This window comes from Amblyomma americanum, chromosome 10 (genome assembly GCF_052857255.1).
Source record: "Amblyomma americanum isolate KBUSLIRL-KWMA chromosome 10, ASM5285725v1, whole genome shotgun sequence".
NCBI classification, from domain to species: Eukaryota; Metazoa; Arthropoda; class Arachnida; order Ixodida; family Ixodidae; genus Amblyomma; species Amblyomma americanum.
In genome coordinates, this window is record NC_135506.1 from 59,033,170 (window position 1) to 59,053,842 (window position 20,673).

The 20,673-nt window shown below is 46.5% G+C and overlaps 1 protein-coding gene across 1 annotated transcript in view; it reads right to left on the minus strand.

The window, feature by feature from the left end:
- The window catches only part of LOC144108001 (astacin-like metalloprotease toxin 5), a 38,313-nt gene extending 21,819 nt beyond the window's left edge, over positions 1-16,494 (minus strand). Inside the window, exons 1-2 of the mRNA XM_077641261.1 lie at positions 16,297-16,494; positions 11,783-11,853 (exon numbers count right to left, since the gene is read on the minus strand). Of these exons, the coding sequence (XP_077497387.1) occupies positions 11,783-11,853; positions 16,297-16,405 (180 nt within the window). The 5' untranslated portion in view covers positions 16,406-16,494. The remainder of the gene's footprint in view (positions 1-11,782; positions 11,854-16,296) is intronic.
- Between the last annotated feature and the right edge of the window lie 4,179 nt (positions 16,495-20,673).

Here is a 20,673-nt window from a genome sequence, read left to right on the forward strand (position 1 = left end):
AAGGATTCTATGAGCTCCCTCTGTGTTGCATTGTCTTTCTTTAAAGCCTCGAGTTCTCGATTTATAGTCTGGGAGGGGCTGCTAGCAAAGCTCACCCTTTTGGCTTCTGCTTCATTCTGCTGGCCCCAGGGGTTGTTCGGGTCCCGGAACGGCAGCCCAGGGTCTTTCTGTGTGGCCCACAGGCCCTGCCCCCTTCCGTTGGTGGTCGCCTCTGCATCCGCCCCAGGGTTGTCCCTGGTTGCAGAGTTGGACCGGAATCTCGATGCGGTCTTGGACCCTGGCCTCAAACTCGACCTGGACTCCTTGGGTCTCCCCCTGTGGCCTGGGTTGGTTCTAGACTAGGGCGGCTCCTGTCGAAGCTGCTGGTTGCTCTCCCCGCATTTTGCTGCTGCTGTTGTAGCAGTTCTGTTTTCTCCCATATCTTCTTCTTTGTTAGGTAAGGTATCCTAAAGATGTGCTTGCACCTATTGTCCCCCAAGAGATGTGGCTTTCTGCAAAGTTGGCACTCAGGTTGGCAATCGTGCTCTTTCTCCGGGTTTTCTTGGCCACATCCCCGGCACGTCCTCTCTGTTGGGTTTGGGCATACGTCTGCCCTATGGCCCAGTTTGCCACACACGTAACAGACCTCATATTTCTTTCGGTGTAAGTAGCACCTCATACTCATTCCCAGCATAAAAATCCGCATGGGAACTCGTCAGTCTTCAAAAAGGACCATGATGGTCTGTCTGTTGCCGAATCTTCTCACCCCTAGGATGGGCGGGTTGCGTTCATCTATCCTGATGATCTCCTTCAGCTGTTCATTGGTGCGCGCGGTCTATCCCATGGATAACACCTTTCCCGCAGTTTTCTTGGACGGCCGTAGGCCGTGACGACCACGTCGGAGTCCCCGCCCGTGGCCAGGCTCTTTATCGTCAAGTATTTTATGCGAAGCATATTAACGTAGGTTTCGGGCCTTCGCGCGACGCCCGGCGGTGGCCACCATTGACCCTGAAGTGGGGTCAAGTGACATGACGTCACGTGATGACGTCACACAGGCTGCAGATGGGGCCTCATATCTCGCCGTCGGTCGCCTCCCGGCGGTGGCCACCATTGACCTTCCAGTGACCTTCAAGTAGGTCCCGTGACATGACGTCACACCGGCTGCAGATGGCGCCTCATATCGCGCCGTCGGTCGCCTCCCGGCGGTGGCCACCATTGACCCTGAAGTGAGATCACATGATGTGACGTCGCGTGATGACGTCACACCGGCTGCAGATGGGGCCTCATATCGCGCCGTGGGACGTCGCCCGGCGGAGGCCTCCACGCTTCGGTTCGCGCCGTCGCGCGCGACGCGGCGGCGGCGCTATCATCGCTGCATCACGTGATATGTTACGTCACGCCAGGGATGAAGCGGCGCGCGCCCGTCGTCGCGTCAGTCTCTGTGCCCGCAACCGCGCCAGCGTCTTTGCGCCGGGCGTGTATGCGGCAGCTGCTTAACATGCTTCGCATCCACTGGGCTTAACCTTGTTAAGCCTCCAATTTTTTCTTGCCCTATCTCCATCCGTGGTAGCGATCAGGATGGATTGCTGCTTTAAGTTCAGGATCACCGTGTCTTTCACCGCTTCCCATAGGTCGACTCCAGCTGCCTGGGCAATCACGCAGGCTATGTTCAGGCTTCCAATCTTATTGAGGATGCTTCCCACTCCTCCGCTCGGTCTCAGCACTATCTTCAAAGCCTCGCTTGGCAGTCGGATCGGTAGTTTTTCTATCGACTTCGCTAATCGTCTGCCGCCTATCGGCCGGTATCCCTTCTTCCTCGCGGGCTCCTCTCCGCCGCCGACGCTTGCCAGCACCGGCACATCTCGGTTTTTCCTCCTCTCGAACCGATTTCCTTCACGTAGTTCTTCGTCCGTAGCTGTTCTTCCATTTACGGTAACCACGTTTAAGCTCCCAGCGACCACGTCCGCTGCCGTGGCCGGCGAAGACACGGAGCGCATGGATAGGCAGCAAAGGCTGCCCTGCAGCCTCAACACGTGGTAGAACCTAAAATGGTCGCAAAAGCTCCAAAATTCGGCCTACCTTCAAAATAATAGTATCCGTAGGCAGGGCTTCGATTTCCGAAACCAAATCCAGCGATATTTTAGATCGATGGCAGTCCCAGTTTTCATACGCAGCGGATTGCTACAGAGCAAACGGACGCACGTCCGAAACGCTCGGCCGCCTCCCGGAGGCTGTTTTTATCCTCCTAGCGTGACGTCACACCAGCGAGCGCTCTCTCTCGGTTGCGCCGCAGCAGCGGCGCGCAAGGCTTCGCCTCCACCATCGATGCCGCGAGCTGGGGCCCCGTCTCTCGGTCTGGCGTGACGTCACACGGTCACGTGACGCGCAGCTGTGTAAGGAGGCGCCACGACCACCGATGGGCCGAAAGTGCGAGCAGTATTGCTTTCGCAATAAAAACCAAATGGCGCAGTAACTGTCGCACATATATCGGTGGACACCCGAACCGGTTTTCAGGAAAGGAAATGGCGAAGTGTCTCACATATATCGGTGGACACACAAACCACGCCGTAAGAGGTCTGACCTCTAGCTCACTTGAAGGTCAAAACCGCAAGCACCGCGAAATTTTTGCGAGGTAGCGTAGTGAAGCTTTCTCTTCAAAAAGATGTAGTGGACGGTGCGGTCTTCAAAGAGAGCGATGTTATTAGAGAAGGAAAAGCCAGTCTGTGTGCGCGTTTCCCTGTCGCTTTGCTTTTGCCTTGATACGATACGCCCAGTTTTTCTTGCGATCGCTCAAAATATGGAACTGGTATAAACGCCTGACGTGGGTCTGCGCAAATGAGTGCAATGGAAAAGGAATTACTTTCTCTCAGAAGCACTGCGCGAAGATTGTGGACAGAATTTTCTCTAAACTAAGGAACCTACGGGCGCTGTTTAGGACTGTATGCAGGCAAGCGTTCTCGAGGTAGATGCAAGGAAAACCAGCCGTTTATGTCTCCATTAGGTGCGCAACTACGCGGACAAAAAAAAGAAAATTCCGGCCCTCCGTAACGCTTTCTTAACGTTGGAATGTTCCCGTAAATTCCTGTGACTAAATATTATGCCCCTCGCCATCACGACTCTATGTCGATACGAAAAAATTAATGTGGATTAGCTCAGCCAATCCAGGATTAACAAAGCGAAATATGTCGGCGTTCGCTGTGCTCATTGGCGTTGACAATGTTCTAGACGGCGATGGCTTTGAGCATAGGAGGGGCGCATAACTGGCCCCCTGGATATGCGGACGCCTCATTCGTGCTTTGATACATGTGGCGGTGGTGAGAGAGAGAGATGTGGCCTGAATGCATTAGCGCTGACACCGTTGTGGCTGACACGCGGCTCCGCAGCAATAGCTTGGCCGCAGCGTTCATTTGGTGGTCAATCTCTCGCGATCAACCATTAACTACATGCCACCTTCCAGGGTGGCAGGGAGAGCTCACTGCCTATCCAGTGTGCGAAACGCAATCAAAGCAGGCTTTTGCAGTTGGACACCAACGCCACGTACATGAAAGCGAGATTGAGGTCTCCACTGATACCCGCCGCGGTGGCTCAGTGGTTAGGGCGCTCGACTACTGATCCGGAGTTCCCGGGTTCGAACCGGACCGCGGCGGCTGCGTTTTTATGGAGGAAAAACGCTAAGGCGCCCGTGTGCTGTGCGATGTCAGTGCACGTTAAAGATCCCCAGGTGGTCGAAATTATTCCGGAGCCCTCCACTACGGAACCTATTATCATTTCTTCTTTCACCCTCTCCTTTATCCCTTCCCTTACGGCGCGGTTCAGGTGTCCAACGATATATGAGACAGATACTGCGCCATTTCCTTTCCCCAAAAACCAATTATTATTATCTCCACTTACCGACGGAGCTGGTTGTAAGCCTTTCCTTTAGTGAAAATGAACAGCCTTTTCAAAGGTGTCAACACCAATGAACTCTATGAACGCCGTCGGCTCACTTGTTTGGTTTTTGAGGAAAGAAAATGGCACAGTAACCGCCTCGCATATCTCGGAGGACACCCGAACCGCGCCGTGAAGGAAGCGATAAAGGAGGGAGGGAAAGAAGAAAGAGAAAACTGAAAATTGAAACCTGGGGATCTTTAACGTGCACTGACATCGCACAGAACGCTAAGGCGCCCGTGTGCTGTGCGATGTCAGTGCACGTTAAAGATCCCCAGGTGGTCGAAATTATTCCGGAGCCCTCCACTACGGCACCCCTTTCTTCCTTTCTTCTTTCACTCCTCCCTTATCCCTTCGCTTACGGCGCGGTTCAGGTGTCCAACGATATATGAGACATATACTGCGCCATTTCCTTTCCCCAAAAACAAATTATTATTATTATTAAGTTGGATTTTGAGGAAAAGCGCGGCGCTGGGCAGCGGCGGGACACCTGTGGCCCGGTGCTACTAGTGGCGCATGCGCAGTATATTGACTATGGAGCGGGAGAGAGAGAGAAAAACAGGCGATGGAGTCGGCGGCGGCCACCTTCGCAGTGCGTGACGTCACTCGTCTCCGACATACGCCGGCTCGCGCGAAGCGCTGTGTTGACTAGCGTAGTGAAGCTTTTCGCTTCAAAACATCTTCGGAGTGACACCGACATGCTGCCTCCCCGTCCCTGAGCTCTGTGCAGACCGACGCTCAGCGCCACACCACCGCATCGTTTCCCGCCATTTTCAGCTCACGCCTACTTTCACGCCAAAACTGCAAATCCATCCACTATGCCAACTTAATCCATGTCACGTGGGCCAGCTGTAAAATTTAGTCACCATGGTGGCTCAGTGGTTATGGTGCTGTGCTGATAACCCGAATGACATTGGTTCGATAGCGGGTTCAATCCGCTACTGCGGGGCACCGCTGGGTACACGCTGCTAGGGCCCAGAAGGGCCTGCAGTATTCTGTAAATAATAAAAAAATAATAATTGCTCCCGACGACTGATTGGTTGGCGCACGCAGCTGACGGGCACGTGGCGCCATCTGGCGTCCCCAGGGCGATCTGCGCATGCGCAGTGGCGCCTCACGGAAGCGGATCACGGTAGCGGATCGCAGATCGCGCTATGCTATAACTCTCTATTATGCTGAAGGCCCGTGTACAGTGCGGTATCAGTGCACGTTAAAGAACCCCATGTGGTCGAAATTATCCGGAGCCCTCACTACGGCGTGTCTTATAGCCTCAGTCGCTTTAGGACGTTAAATCACATGAACCTTAAACCAACTGGCGCACTTGGGGCGGTGTCCCAACCATCAAATCTCGAGGTTAATTCGGCCAAGCGCGAAATTTTAGGGATGCGCCAACTGCGAAATTTTAGGGGTGGGCCAAATGCCAAACTTTAAGGGTGGCCCAGATGGCACATTTTATGGGGTTGGAAAAGTGCCAAATTTTGGAGGTGGGCCAAGTGCCGATGTTTTGGGATTGGCCAACTGCCAAATTTTTGGAATGGGCCTAATTTCGAGTGTCCTTCGGAATTTCGAATTGTACAGTGCTCTCTGAATGGTTCCTGTGAGTTCACGTCAATTGACCGATAAGGACATTTTGTTGCGGAGAAACCGGGTGGTTTTTGCGAGACAACGTAGATTCCATAGCACTAAAAATACAACCTTGTTTTTATCGCAGAACCGTGGACCATTTCTGTCCCGCACTGAACAGGCTTTCTTTGAGTGAGAATTAGGCATGCGTTCTTTACGTGTGCTAAACAGCACGATTTTGCGAACACGTCTTTTGATACCGAGGCCGCCGTCACAAAGGAATCGGCTGTTATGACGCGCAGTCGCTAGCGCTCACGTTTCCCCATCTCCCTGCGACGCTATACGCCTCCAGAGCTTGCTGGCTTTTTCCAGGCAAAAGCACAGATGCGCAGAGGATTTAACACACACTTGGAGTGAATGTAAACGAGTCAGCTTCACTCACATGCTACCTCACATTCCTGATAAACCGCACGAAACGAGCCCTGTCACCAAGCAGCTGCTGGCTGCCGAGGCGTCGGTGCCCGGCCGGATCAGCTGATGCAGTGCGACGGCACTGTTCTCGGAAAAGGGCGCGGCGATGACGTGGCTGCAACGTCATCGCAAGTAAGTTAATTTCATGCAGAGGGAGGTAAACGGCACGACTTGCAAGCAGTGGGCTTGCCACACCGGCAGTCGAAGCGTCGACGGTACAGTGTGGAGCGCGAACGGCTATTTCGAAATGCATCAGCGTGCTGCAGCATCACCTCACTGAGTTGCCGCTATTTGCAGGCTGGTGTACAGCAGTTTGAGGAGAATTGGGAGGTGGGGCTTCTACTGCGTTATCATCTTGTAACTGACGTAGGGTCTTGGGCATGCCAGTCTGCGATAACGACGCCATCCAATCGAAACGTTTGAAATCAAATCAAACCTTTGTTTGATGCTCACCACGAGCACGGGAGGTGAGAAAAAAAGCTGCTTTTTAAGCAGCTTGAGGAGTTCCGATCCCCCATCAAGCACAAGGACAGGAGTGCTGCGCGCGCACTGAAAAGTACTAGATACAAAAAAATGCTTTTGAATTATACAATGCAGATATTGACGCCTGCCCGGGCGCCTACCACTGAATTCAGTGAAAACTGAAAAGCACTTGTGAGTCACAAAGAGTAATTACATTAATCTATAAAATCATGCACAGACAAGAAAATTAAAAACACAAAATAACGAAAAGCAATTACAATTTATTGTGTCAGCCATTTTACATGTATGAAAAAGTATATGAAAATCTCTAGTCGACAGGGTTATCAACTTATCACATCAGTACTTATTTGGTGAAAGTCACTTAGTGTTTTTGGAAGTAAATAACGCAACATGGAGTCGCCGTAGGTCGTTCTGCTTAAATTAACCTTCCAATAATCTGGATGTCGTGTCGGATATGTGTATGAATTCAGGCAGATATCTGCTGATGCTATAAAACTGCTATTACTTTTTGTTTCATTTATCAGTGGCTTGCACAGGTAATAACTCATGCTACTTTAAGTCCGCTGGCAGTAAGGTGTATAGCGGGTGCACCAGTCCACTATCTTTGGGGTTTATAAACAATGAAAGAGTATCAGGAGGAAACCTTGGCTCTCCAACTATGAACTATGAGGGAAGGGGGAGAGTAACAAATGCATGGAGTAAGAAATGCTCCGTCGACAGTGTCTGAGACTGCCGATCTCAAATTACTTTTTGCACATTAGGTGCCATTGCTTTTTACATGGCCATGTTGACCGAAACATGGTATACTGAACACAAAAATCTATTCAAGCTTTCTTTGTATAATCTCAACTTTATAAATCGCACGAATATTCGCGGAGTTCGAGTAGTACTGATGGCAAAAAAAAAAGAATTTTCAGTATAGTGTGCTATGTCAGTTTTCTTTCCCTGATTATGAAGTTCTGTTTCTTCTTATTCAAAACAAGGTGGTGTCTATCGTCTATCGCCTCAGAAAGAGAAATTTAAAATCCTTCTTTGGTTTTCTTGATATGCTTTTTATCGTTCGTAAGTAAAAACAAATACGGTGTCATCTAGGTGGCGTTTTCAATAATAACCTGCTTGCAGATAACACCACAGAAAGAGAATTTGTAAATGGCTTGAATTCTTTCAGTCTGCTGAATGTGATTTGCAACCCTAAACATGTTAGTCTGCAATCACTGCTTCACTACAATACACACAAGCCCGTTCTTAAAGCAGGCGTCATAAATGCGGATATTAGTGACCACCACAGCACTTCTGTGTGTATTCCGAAAAGTAAAATTTCCAATACAAAAGAAATTACTAAATTATTTCAGTATATCTCGATAAAGAATTGGAGCAATTTCAATGAGAAAGTTTCTAGTTAGGATTGGCACTATTTTATAAAGGAAAGAAGCGCCGAAAGTACTTATAATTTGTTTTCACTATACTTTTTTGCATATATAAAACGAATGTTTTTGCATATATACAAACGAAAGAACATTAAGAAGCGGTCAATCACATCTGAATTGCTGAAGAAAATCTATAAAAAGGATAGGCTACGTAAGACGTTTGAAAAAACATGAAGCACTGATGTATTTAAAGCGCTAAAAACTTTTCGAAATAAATTGCCGAAAATGCGGAGCGCGCGAGGTCAATATTCTTGTACTCAGTTTTCCTCCTCGATGAAAAAATCAGATGACTTATGGCGGAAACTAAGTGCACTTCTGAATAGATATTTAGGCCCAAGGCCAGTTAAGAAAGTTCAGACTGGGGATAGTGAACTGAGAGGCACTGACCAAGCGAATGCATTTAATACAGAAATAACGTACTACGGTCGATTCTAATACTCTTAGAAATCGAAACGATAAATAAATGTTCTTAATAATGGTATCAGAATTGGATGTGATGTCGGTTTTCATTGGCTTAAATAATAGAACAAGTATAGTGACGCAGACGGCATTAAAATAAAGGTAGGGAAATATGTAACAAAAGAAATAACTGGGTGTTTAATTGTTATTTACCACCTTTGCCTATCGCAAGGAACATTTCCGAAAAAGAAATGCAGCTCGCCGAAGTGAGTGTATTGCACAAGAAAGGAAGGATTTTACAAATATTAGATCCACGTCAATACTTCCCACTTTTTCAGAAGGTTTCGAAAAAGATTATTCTCACGTCCTAGTGAGAACAATGAAATGTCATCCACTGCATACGGTTTCAGGAAACAGATAAAAAAATGGCATTGCTGCAACAAAAAGAGTTTATCCTACAATCACTCGAGAATAAAGATGTCGAGAATAAAAAATGGAATATACATTGCTTTCAGAAAAGGTTTCGCTTGTTTAAATCACCCCATCCTGCTAAAAAAACTTCTGTTGTGTTGTGTTGTGTTGTGTTGCGTTGTGTTGTGTTGTGTTGTGTTGTGTTGTGTTGTATTGTGTTGTGTCGTGTTGTGTCGTGTTGTGTTGTGTTCGGAAGGCCATCATGCACCAAGCACAAGGTATAGGAAAATCCTAAACCGTTAGTACTACCTAATGATCACATAGAAGAGAAATTTTAGAAATGTCCACTACAAAAAGCTTTAAAGATGGTTGGGTAACCTCTGCAGCTATCCTTGACTGGACAAGAATCTCGAGGCTCCCAACGAACCAGATAAAGACATTAGCCTTGTTCTCGGAAATGAGAAAGTGGCTGAGGTCTACCAAAAAACTAGCGAAGCGGTTGGTCGGAATGTAGAGTTTCTCGAGAAATCCTGCTTCTCTTAGGAAGCTAAAGACGCAAGACATGCCAACAGTTACATTATCTCCTAAAAGCAGTGTTGGATAAAAAGGAATGTATTCGTTATAAAATTATGTATTATGTAATGTATTCGTTATAGAATAAGTACTTTTTTCTTAGTTTTAGCAGTTTCTTGGAAACTTCATTTTGCCTTGCTGCCTTATGACGGTGTATTCGGTGTTCTCACATCTGGGGACTACGGCAGCTTTTATGGAGAAAAAACGCTAAGGCACCCGTGTGCTGTGCTATGTCAGTGCACGTTAAAGATCCCCAGGTGATCGAAATTATTCCGGAGCCCATCACTACGGCACCTCTTTCTCTCTTTCTTTTTTCACTCCCTCCTTTAGCCCTTCACTTACGGCGCGGTTAAGGTGTCCAACGATATATGAGACAGATACTGCGCCATTTCCTTTCCCAAAAAAACTATTATTATTATTATTATTGTTGTTATTATTATTATTATTATTATTATTAATATTATTATTATTAATATTATTATTATTAATATTATTATTATTATTATTATTATTATTATTATTATTATTATTATTATTATTATTATTATTATTATTATTATTATTATTATTATTATTATTATTATTATTATTATTATTATTATTATTATTATTATTATTATTATTATTATTATTACTACGGCAGCAAGGCAAGAGAAGCAGTGCTCAGCAACTTTCGCCTGGTCAAGGTGCGCCCTGTAGAGGTGAAAGCCCAGGCCATGAGGAAGCGTGAAAAAGCTAACCTAACAAGACTAGGTACCTCGCTCAATAAGGGTCAAGATAAAAAAATCTGCCTCGAAGCCTTCTTTACAGCGAAGACATGTAAGGTATAAAAATGGTTAGTACTGGGCGAATGAGACACGACAGGAGAACAGGAACAAAAACGATAAAACAGGCGCCGACTTCCAAATGTTTATTCGAGACCGAAAGGCAAGCGCCATATAAGGCATGAACCTAGGCGCACAACCATTACTGTCATTCACACAAGACCTGAATAATCTAGACAACATTGATCAAATCTTTACGTTGCAGAAAGGCCGATAAACCGCACCGCACTTGGTCTTGTGTGAATGACAGTGATTGTTGTGCGCCTAGGTTCATGCCTTACATAGCGTTTGCCTTTCGGTCTTGAATAAACAGTTTGAAGTGTGCGCCTCTGCTGTCATTTTTGTTCCTGTTTTCCCGTGGTGTCTCATTCGCGCAGTACTAACCTTTTTTTCTGCAATGAAGCCCGCAAGATCGTTCTACTACGTAAGGTATGGTTGCCCTCTCCGCGTCCATCGCCAGCGAGCGAAACACTTGGCAAAAGCCACTTAGCGTGCACTTCAGACAGTCCATAGGCAAGCTTAACATTGAAGATCAGTACCTCGCAAGGAATTTCTTGGCTCTATCCCAGCACTTGCAAGAAGAATGCACTACCGGCATGAACCCAAAGCTTGTGTTGTGTATCTATCTGTTCGTCCCGCCTTCGCGCTGAAGTCGTCACCAACATGATCGAGAATCAGGAAGCCGAACTCACCACACTTCTGACAGGAATAAAGGGATTTGGGAGGGACCTTTGTACTTCAGTGCAAATGATTAGGGTGATGATGAAAACGGTGATAGAAGAATGGTAGCCTCCCAGGCTACTAAAGCATCTGCCTCCCCCAGCGCCGGGTAGTTTTGTGCGTTTGTAGATTATACATGCTCCTCATTTTCAGGAATTTGGAACGGAGATCTGATTCCCATGTTTTCCGACGACGTGGCGCATAATATGAAACTAAATATTGCATTTTTTCTCGAAAAAAATAAATGACGATGACTACGGTTCTATTTGCGAACCTCTTTACCTGTGTGGTGTAGACATAGACCACTCGGCTACTGTGCGATGTATGCATGTCATCTTGGACGCCTAGCTTATAGTCCTATACAGTGTGAGATGAGGTGACCGTGTTGTGAAAATGTGAGCATTGGACATTTTTCCGCATTGATTTGACAAATATGGAATGGAACAATGGAAAACCTAGTAACTGATATGTTTCAACCCGTTTGTGAAAAAAAAAAGCGATTTGAGGTATATATTGTTCAAAAATCTGGTTTTTGCCGACCAAAAGAGCTCCCATTTTGTGTCGTTTTCGTAGACGTCCATTGTTAAAACACGAATGGGTTTCGCACATAAGCTAGGCAAGGCATCGAAGCGCCGCTGTCTTTGAAGTGTCCAAGGTATCTCTTAGAACCCAAAGCCTGGGAGAAAACCTCGTCGTTTATCCATAGAGATTGTTTCACAAAAAAAAAACGCACTTCGCCCATTGTACTGATAGACGCCGCAAATCCTAGCGGCGGCGGCTAAGAGCTGTCTCAAATTTTTATAACATTCACCTGATGGAACGAGGTAGGTCCCGTTGGAAAAACAGGCGCCTGTGTGATAGCTATAGAGTGCTAAATTCGTCATGTGGCTAGGTGAGGACACGTTTGGAGCACCTGTTAGCAGGTCGCGCTATGCCTTTACTGCGTTGCAATGTTTTTCCCGATCCCAGCACGCCAGCCCCAAGAAAATAGGGAAAGTGACTTACATCATGTGAGCGGCTCTCGGAGCGTATGATGTCTCCCTCGAAGAGCCCCGCTCCTTCCAGAGCTAGTATGCCTGTGAGTTCAATACGAAGAAAGAACATAAATTATCGAACCCCGCATCTTAAAACAGCGTGAGTGCGAACGAATTATGCACCTCTGTATTTCCTCATTCTCATATAGGCAACACATAATAAAAGCATCACGTGTTCTTCAGTCAGCTCGCTCGGCCCGCCTTGCGGGCAAGAGAGAAAACCTTTGTGGTGGCCTTAACGTTAATGGAGCGACTGCGTACGCCCTAAACAAAAAGAATTAAAAAGGAGTAATCTGTCCTCTAGGACACTTTTTAGATTACAGCTTACTCCCAATTTATTCCCATATAGATGTATTCGTGTTTATAATGTAAGCATCTACAAGCACGAATGCTGCAGCGGTTTGTGGCAGCCGCTCTCGACGGCTGTGTGTCCAGCGTAAGGAGGAAAAGTTGCGGTATTCGTTGTCTGTGCTGTAAGAAACCATGTGTATGTATTATTTGTAGTAGTAGTAGTAGTAGTAGTAGTAGTAGTAGTAGTAGTAGTAGTAGTAGTAGTTGTTGTTGTTGTTGTTGTTGTTGTTGTTGCTGTTGTTGTCGTTGCAAGAAACGGGCACTGCGGGCGTCACCAGGCGCAAAATGGTCAGAATGCACCAAAATCAACGAGCGTGTCCACTTTCGCGTCGTTCACCGTAAACGAGACACGGTGTAGCGGCATATGTGCGTGGGATTGCATCACGCAGCTGGAGAGACGTAGCCAGCCGCTGACGTCGTCTGTTACGTCAAGGGACTCACTGACGGCGCAGAAGTAGAACATCTTCCTGGTGTAACAGCAGGCCATGGGCTCGAATCCTAGTGTCGCCGTATATTAAGTGAAAGAATACATGTGATGTGGTCCTGCAGGTGTGTGTTGGATTGCACTACGGCAGCAGTGCGTCGCCTGTGCTAGACCTCTCTCCCATCTCCCTTTCGGCAACCCCGCCGCCGCGGTGGCTGAGTGGTTATGACGCTCGGCTGTCTGCCCAAAAGACGCGGGTTCGATCCCAGCCGCGGCGTTCGAATTTCGATGGAGGCGAAATTCTAGAGGCCCGTGTGCTGTGCGATGTCAGTGCATGTTAAAGAACCCCAGGTGGTCGAAATTTCCCGAGCCCTTCACTACGGCGTCCCTCATAGCCTGAGTCGCTTTGAGACGTTAAACCCCCATAAACCATCTTTAGGCAACCATCACCAAACTCGTTGTGCACTGCATCATCGTTTCGTCAGTCTGCTCGCGAACCTGCTGATGATGATCACTGACTTTGCCATTGGGTTAAGTGGCCGCCATTTCTTCTTCTAGTAATGTGGCAGGCAAAAGGCAAAATTCCCGCCGGTGACCGCTTCAAACTTTGTCTCCTGTAGTTCTTATGATCTCGGTATTTGATTTCGTTACGTCGCTCCCGAGGCACAGCCTTTTTACGCCCTTGAATTTTGTGACATTTTTTTTTTCATTATGAAATGTCACAAGCTTGAGTATAAATCTAGCTTCTATAAATCACTGCAATATTACTTTTTCCTTCAAAATGCAATGAATTTTATGGAGATTGGTGATGCCATTTCCCAGCAAGATAATTTGTTCGCTTCGTTCCAATATAAAAAGATGCACTGAGCCCGAGCCGTAGCTTCATAGCGTATAAACGAGTCACTGTCTACAATACTGGCTACAATAGCGACAGAAATCGAATGCGCCTTGTAGCCACACGTTAATCGCCTCCTGAAGCACCTCAGGGTTCGTTATCGCACAAAGCGAACGCGCCAACTCCTAGTGCCCTGGCATAGCAGAGTCCAACAATGTCTTTCTATGTTACATCTTTTGTTTCCTCACTGTAGCAATAGCGATAGATGTATGCCTTGCACAAAGCCATAATTGAAGTGCTGAAACGTTACGCTTTTCGCCACAATCACACTCCAGATAGCGGCAGTGCAGATATGACGCACTGAGAACAAAAGAAACACACCCCCGACGCGTTTGACGCCACAAGCAGTGAAATACGTCCACACATATCAAGATAATGCTCCGGGCATGCATGTGATGCACTTTCAATGGGGGCACACATCTCGTGATAACAACAAAGACAGCATTGAATCTTCCCAGAAATGCTCTTACAGTTTCATTCAGCAATAATGATTCTGTGTGGCGTGACCGCGGAGTTCTAGCCTCCTTATCACGTGCCATCTAATAGTCTCAGCGAGTGGTATTGTTTGACTAAATAAGGGCGCAGTAAAAACGCCGCGACATCGGATGCAAAGATGTTTAGTTGCCGAAACACTGCTATAACAAACAAACTCGAACGTGTTTTAGTTAAACGCTGGAGAGAAAGTGGGCTTGCCTCATATTGCTTTCCTCTCGCGTTATACAGGGAAATAACAGAGATTGATTTCAAGTTAATAATTAAATACTGAGGATGTCTTAACATCATCACCACAAGTGCAACTAATGCAGGACAAAGGTCTCTTCGGCTCTGCCCCAGATGATGCCATGCACCATCTTTCCTCTTCCTTATATTATTTGTCTCTGAGGCCAGGCTACACCCTCATTCACTCCTATTGTTCATCACGGAGTCCGTTTCGATCTTTACGTCAAGAGTTTGAATCTAGTGGTGGATCAAAAATTCATATTTGATTTGTATTTTCCCAGTTGCAAATGCCTCTCTTGCTGCTTAATAAACATCGACGTAACCAGCGAGCCATCATATACACAGGGTGTTTCGGCTAAGACTTTATGAAATCTTTAATAATAGGCTTTATGAGTTGAACAGCACTTTTTCCAGCATATCACAGTCAGCAGTGCAGAACATCAAATACAACTCAGACGTGCTAACTAGCAGGCTGTTTAACTATTACTGAACCCTGAATAGTTGTTGAATAGTTGTTGCCTATTTCGACGAATTGCGTGCATTGGAGAAGTTGCTTTGCCTGCAAGCTTTTCGAAAGCGCATGTATTTGGGCGCGATGTAGCCAAAATTTGTTGCCCCTCAGCGCCGAGGGTAACCGTGTTTTCGAAATTCTAAAACCTGATATGGACTTCATTTATGGTCGGCTACATGTCTCTCAATAATTAAGGAGCCTAAAGCTAATAGTTGAAAAGTTAACTACTTAATACTAGTTAACCCGAGACAGATAAAAATCCAATTTGGTAGCACTCCGCACAAAGGGCGGAAGAAAAATGGAAACCCATGCCCTCACACCACGATTCAATCCAGAGCTGGACGCTCTGTTCCAAGGCCACACAACAACGACTACAATGGCAGAGCGTGGGGATCGTTTGGTGACCTTAACAGGGCAAACAACGGCCTTTAAAAATGATTTCTCACCTTCGTATAAAGCGATGCGTAAAGCAAGCCGCCAGCCGCTTTCTCTCTCTCTCCCTCTCTATTTCCCTCTCCACCCGTGCTCGAATCTCTAGGGACCCCCCTTCAATGGAGCCAGAACTTTAAGTACTGGCAGGTAGTGACCACAGATGCGGACAGGAGAGTGGGATTAGACGGGGTTAAGGGGGGGAGAGGGAAGAGGCCTTTGTCGTGCAGTGCATGCAGCTAAACTGATGACGATGATGATGAACAGGAAAGAGTCATTGAATCGATCATGACTAAGAACACATTCTTTGTCATTGCGCAACATAAACGAACTATTTGGTAATAAAGAAGTGGCAGCAGTCATCGTAAAATAATTCCATAAGAAATACAACCTAACGGCAGTGCAGACCTGCACATCAACATCTAATCATGAATACCATACAGTGAAAAGTCTTAATTGAAACCTCTAAACATCAGTGAGCAGAATAAAAAGACAGTTTATTCTATTAATGGCTGAATAGGTGGCCGGAGAGAATTTCACAACAAGAACGCAGTTGTAAACTAAGGTGCGGCCTCCCGAAAATTGCGAGAACTGTGCGTATAATTCGCTAAAAAATGTGAATACTGCCTTTGTACATGCAAGAACAGAAATCGTACATCGAGCACGCCAGTTGAACGGATTAAAGATGGAATGCACTTCATGCCGTGTTCATATACCAGTGTCTTAAAACAAATGCACAGGCAAGATAACGTCCAGTGGCAAAGTACAACGTAGTTGAGAAATGTTAACAGTACTGACCACCAAGTCATGGAGTTCTTATTTGGGTGAATTTGCAAAGAGAACGGGGCAGGGTATATCTAGAAAGAAGATAGAGTTAGCAAGTAAAAGAAATATCGCGACTTCCGTATCCTCCTCGGAAAGGGATATATTTCCAAGCACCGAGGAACTGTCACTTATTTAAAGCGTTTTGACAAACATTTACACTTATTAGCGTTACTGAAAGTAAAAACATAACAGGCACGCGTTCTCTTCATGATATCCAAGAAAAACAATTCGATTTCACACCTGCAACAAGTAGGCCTTTCTTTTTATTTTAATCACTGGACCGTCGCGGCAGGTTACGCGCAACACAGTGTATATTACAAAATAACGTACCCGGATGTTTCCAGTCAGCCCCTGGATGAACCATGGGAAGCCCGAGAGCCTCCCATGCTGCGAACGTAATGAAGAACACGGGAATGCTCGTAGCCGGCGTGAAACGCATGATGAACTTGCTTCTCAGTTGCTGCTAAAACAGTAACGCTCTTCCCGCAGTTATATGTGCTCGGGACTCCGGAGAGCAGTGGTGCACACGGCGCACTTCGGCCACCGCGATTAGATACGGTCCTCGCAGCTCTAGACACAGCGGCACTTGAATGAGCGAGCTTCGTAATCGGTGGCGCGGTAATGACAATTAATCTCGGCACAACCGGTCATGAAATATTACGCTCTGATAAAGTGCGACATTGAGTGTCGCTATTGTATGTTGATTGATTGCATCTGTTTATTGCACACAGGGTGGCTGTGTAGCCCGGTTACCGTGTGGTTGAGCAGGGAAGGAAAATGCACACGCGTCGGTCGACGTTGGTATGCGCGTAAAAGCCCACAAACACAAAAGTGTGCCCTTGGCCCCTGCAGAGTTGCGGGACATGATCCAGTCCTATATATAAGCTGCGGACATCTGGGTTTAGGTGTTAACAACCCTGTCTTTCCCTCCTCCTCTTTATCTATCTATCTATCTATCTATCTATCTATCTATCTATCTATCTATCTATCTATCTATCTATCTATCTATCTATCTATCTATCTATCTATCTATCTATCTATCTATCTATCTATCTATCTATCTATCTATCTATCTATCTATCTATCTATCTATCTATCTATCTATCTATCTATCTATCTATCTATCTATCTATCTATCTATCTATCTATCTATCTATCTATCTATCTATCTATCTATCTATCTATCTATCTATCTATCTATCTATCTATCTATCTATCTATCTATCTATCTATCTATCTATCTATCTATCTATCTATCTATCTATCTATCTATCTATCTATCTATCTATCTATCTATCTATCTATCTATCTATCTATCTATCTATCTATCTATCTATCTATCTATCTATCTATCTATCTATCTATCTATCTATCTATCTGGGTTGAGGTGCTGAGCGCGGATCTGCGGCAACCCCGATGCACTCGCACAGAAGATGGTAATTCGTCGGGCTGGTTGCTTGCGTCGCGAGTAGGACTAGATACCGGCGGCAGAGACGGGGACTCATGGTCGTCGTCAGGCAAGTCTTCTGTCCTGCTGGCCTATAACATTATCATGGGATGAAAGTGAAAGCTATTACATTTACTTTCTAGTTTGGAATGACATTTCTTTCCGAGAACTAATAAGTTTTTGCGTGTAGTCCCGCCAGCGGCTGTGCATTTGCCGACAAGCCTCTCGAATAGGATGTACAAAAATATGTATAACACACTGGGGTTAATGAGTTGATGACTGAGCTGGTATGGTAGGGTATGGTTTGACATGGTATGGTATAACATGGTATGGCGTGGCGTGGAGTGGCGTGGTGTGGTATAATATGATATGGTATGGTATGGTATTGTTTATAGGGTTTAACGTCTAAACGCGACTCAGGCTATGAGGGACGCCATGGAAGGCTTGGGATAGTTTCTATCATCTGGGGTTCTTTAATGTACACTGACATCGCACAGTACACGGTCCTCTAGCATTTCGCCTCCATCGAAATGCGACCGCCGCGAGCGGGATCGAACCCGTATTTTTCGGGCCAGCAGCCGAGAATCATCACCACTGAGCTACCGAGATGGCGGTATGGTATGGTATGGTATGGTATGGTATGGTATGGTATGGTATGGTATGGTATGGTATGGTGTGGTATGGTATGGTATGGTATGGTATGTGGTGTTTAATGTGCCAAGGCTGCTCATGGACCGTGAGAGACGCCGTAGCGGAGGGCTTTAATCTTGACCACTTATGGTTCTTTAACGTGCACTGGCATCACACAATACAGGACGTTTTTGCAGTTCACCTTCAATGAAATGCGGCAACCGGGGCTGAGACTCGATCCCGCGACCTTGGACCCGTTAGCCGAACACCACAACCACCAAGTCACTGCAGCGGATTGGGCGTGGTTGGGGAACATCGTGCCAAATTGCGCAAGACAGCAACAAGGACCCACGCGACTGTGTGTCATGTATTGGTCTTCGTTTCGGTGTTTGTCCTCTCCCAATACGTCATGATAAAGCCCCTCTCTTCACTTCGCAATCTGCCTAGACAAAAGGTTACATCTACTGTCAGCGCTAGAGAAATTGTATCTTCCCACAGTCTGATACCTACATGATGCTTTTATTTCCTAAGCCTCATTCGGTCGCCCTTGTCACCATTATGAAGATGCACTACTATCAAACGTGTCGTGTATAAGTTTGACGAGAACCCTGTTGGCTTGTGGCTGTCGTCTGCGCGAACCATCGTCTTCGCCACGGAGTAAAATAGGCATAAAGCCGAGTCCACCACTCACCTACGCGTTTTCTCGCAGACATAGTGAGTTCGAAGCGTAGTGCCGAGGCCTACGCATTATGCCACCGTGTAGGCAAGCATCAGTGATGTCACGCGTTAAGGTCCATCAGAAATTGCGACAGGAATTTTTGCAACTCGTTCAAACAGTACCCTCCGAGTTAAAATGTTTAATCACAGTGACCCGCTTTCGCGTTGTCCCTACACAGGGGCCTGAGAGTGAGCAATTACAACGCCAGAGTCTGCAACGTACGTGATCGACATGTTGTGCTAGCCATGAGCGTAGAGCGGAGCGCAGATTCAACGATAAGGCAGCCCAACTCTCCCATACGACAAGAACGCGGGAAGAAAAGCGATGTGTATAAGGAGGAAGTATGGCAATTGCTAAGCACGATGACAAGAGCAGAACGCTTGTTTTGTGCCAGGACAACCACCACAATCCTGACAATCCAGAATTCCACTTCGGTTAATAGTATGGCGCGTTGTTAGGTCGCAAGGGAGCGTTGTGCTTGTGGCTCACTGCGTTCTGAAGGACAGCAAAGGGAAATTGGAAGACCGCCAGTACGCCCCGCTGTGGACCAGCGGCTATGGAATTCGCCTGCTGAGGACTGCCCTACAGAAAGTTTCCATATGGCGAATTCCATAATTTCGTACGTTTCCAGAAGAAATTTTATGCAGTCGGTATGGAGCACATGAATCGGTATGTACTTTATGCACGAATGGAAACTTACGGACTCCATATGACGCCATGTACACTGCATGGAAATCGCATAGAAATTATGTAGAATGCTTATGGACTCTGCACAGACGAGATATGGATCTCCATATATATTTTTTTTCATATCTTATGGGCTCCCTATTCCCATAATTCCACACGAGAGGTTCGTATGGAACGTTTCAGCAGGGTGGTGTGTTGCATGGAATAGCAGCCGCGGCGGCCGCAATTCGGCGGGTCGAAATTTTAAAACGTGCGTGTGCTTTGCAATGCCGGTGCCTGTTAAAGAACCCCAGGTAGTTTAAAACAATGCGAGGTTTTCCTCTAGGGCTAAACCCTGCGTTCATTCCCTCACATCGTGGTTGGGGAGTCCATCGTGAACAAGACAGATACTGTGCCTTTCTTTTTCTCACACAACCACCGTCTCCACTGTGCCTGTGCGGAGGAATGTACTGGAAAGACGTTGCCCATTGTGCTTTCATTGCCCCGCCAAGACGGGTGACGCGTGGAAACAGAACTCGGTTCTTGGAAAGCCTTTCCCACTGACTATAGTCACTTAACGCTATCCTGCCCCGGCAACAATATCGGCGCGTTGTTGCTGGAGGAATAAGTGCTCCTTTTTATCTCACCCTGTGGCCTGGGCTAAGAGCAACTGCAGCGCCTTTTTCATATCGCGGACAATGGTTCCTGCTGATATTATGTGTCTAACTGGGAATCATGCGATCATATTTTCAAGTGCAAGGCAAACTAGGAGCTATCAGGAAAGCTTAAGAACAGCGAGAAAGTAAGTGGTATTCAGGAACTGCAGGTGAGAGGAGCGCAGTGGATTAGCGAAGGACAATGGCGGAATAGGATAGGGAAGACGACGAAACAGTTCTCTTGAAATACGGAAGTCGACTCATTATTTCCTATCCGAAACTGTCAACTATGCTCTGGCTCAAAAGGATCCTTCTAACACCATACACTGCTAGTTAGGGTTTTCATTCCTGGCCATCCAATTTTTCCTTCACCACCCGCAATATTCGCAAGCTAGAAACTTGGAGATAATAAGGGACAGGGAAGAGGAAAAGCTGAGGAGACGCACTCGCCATCAGAGGCTGCGTTCCAATACTCCCAAGTAGACGGCTACTTAGACGTCTAGCCGGACAGCCGCCATCTTGGGACGCGTTCCATTTCTCGGCGAAGCAGTCTCATAAGACTGCTTCGCCGAAGTCCACATCGATGCAGG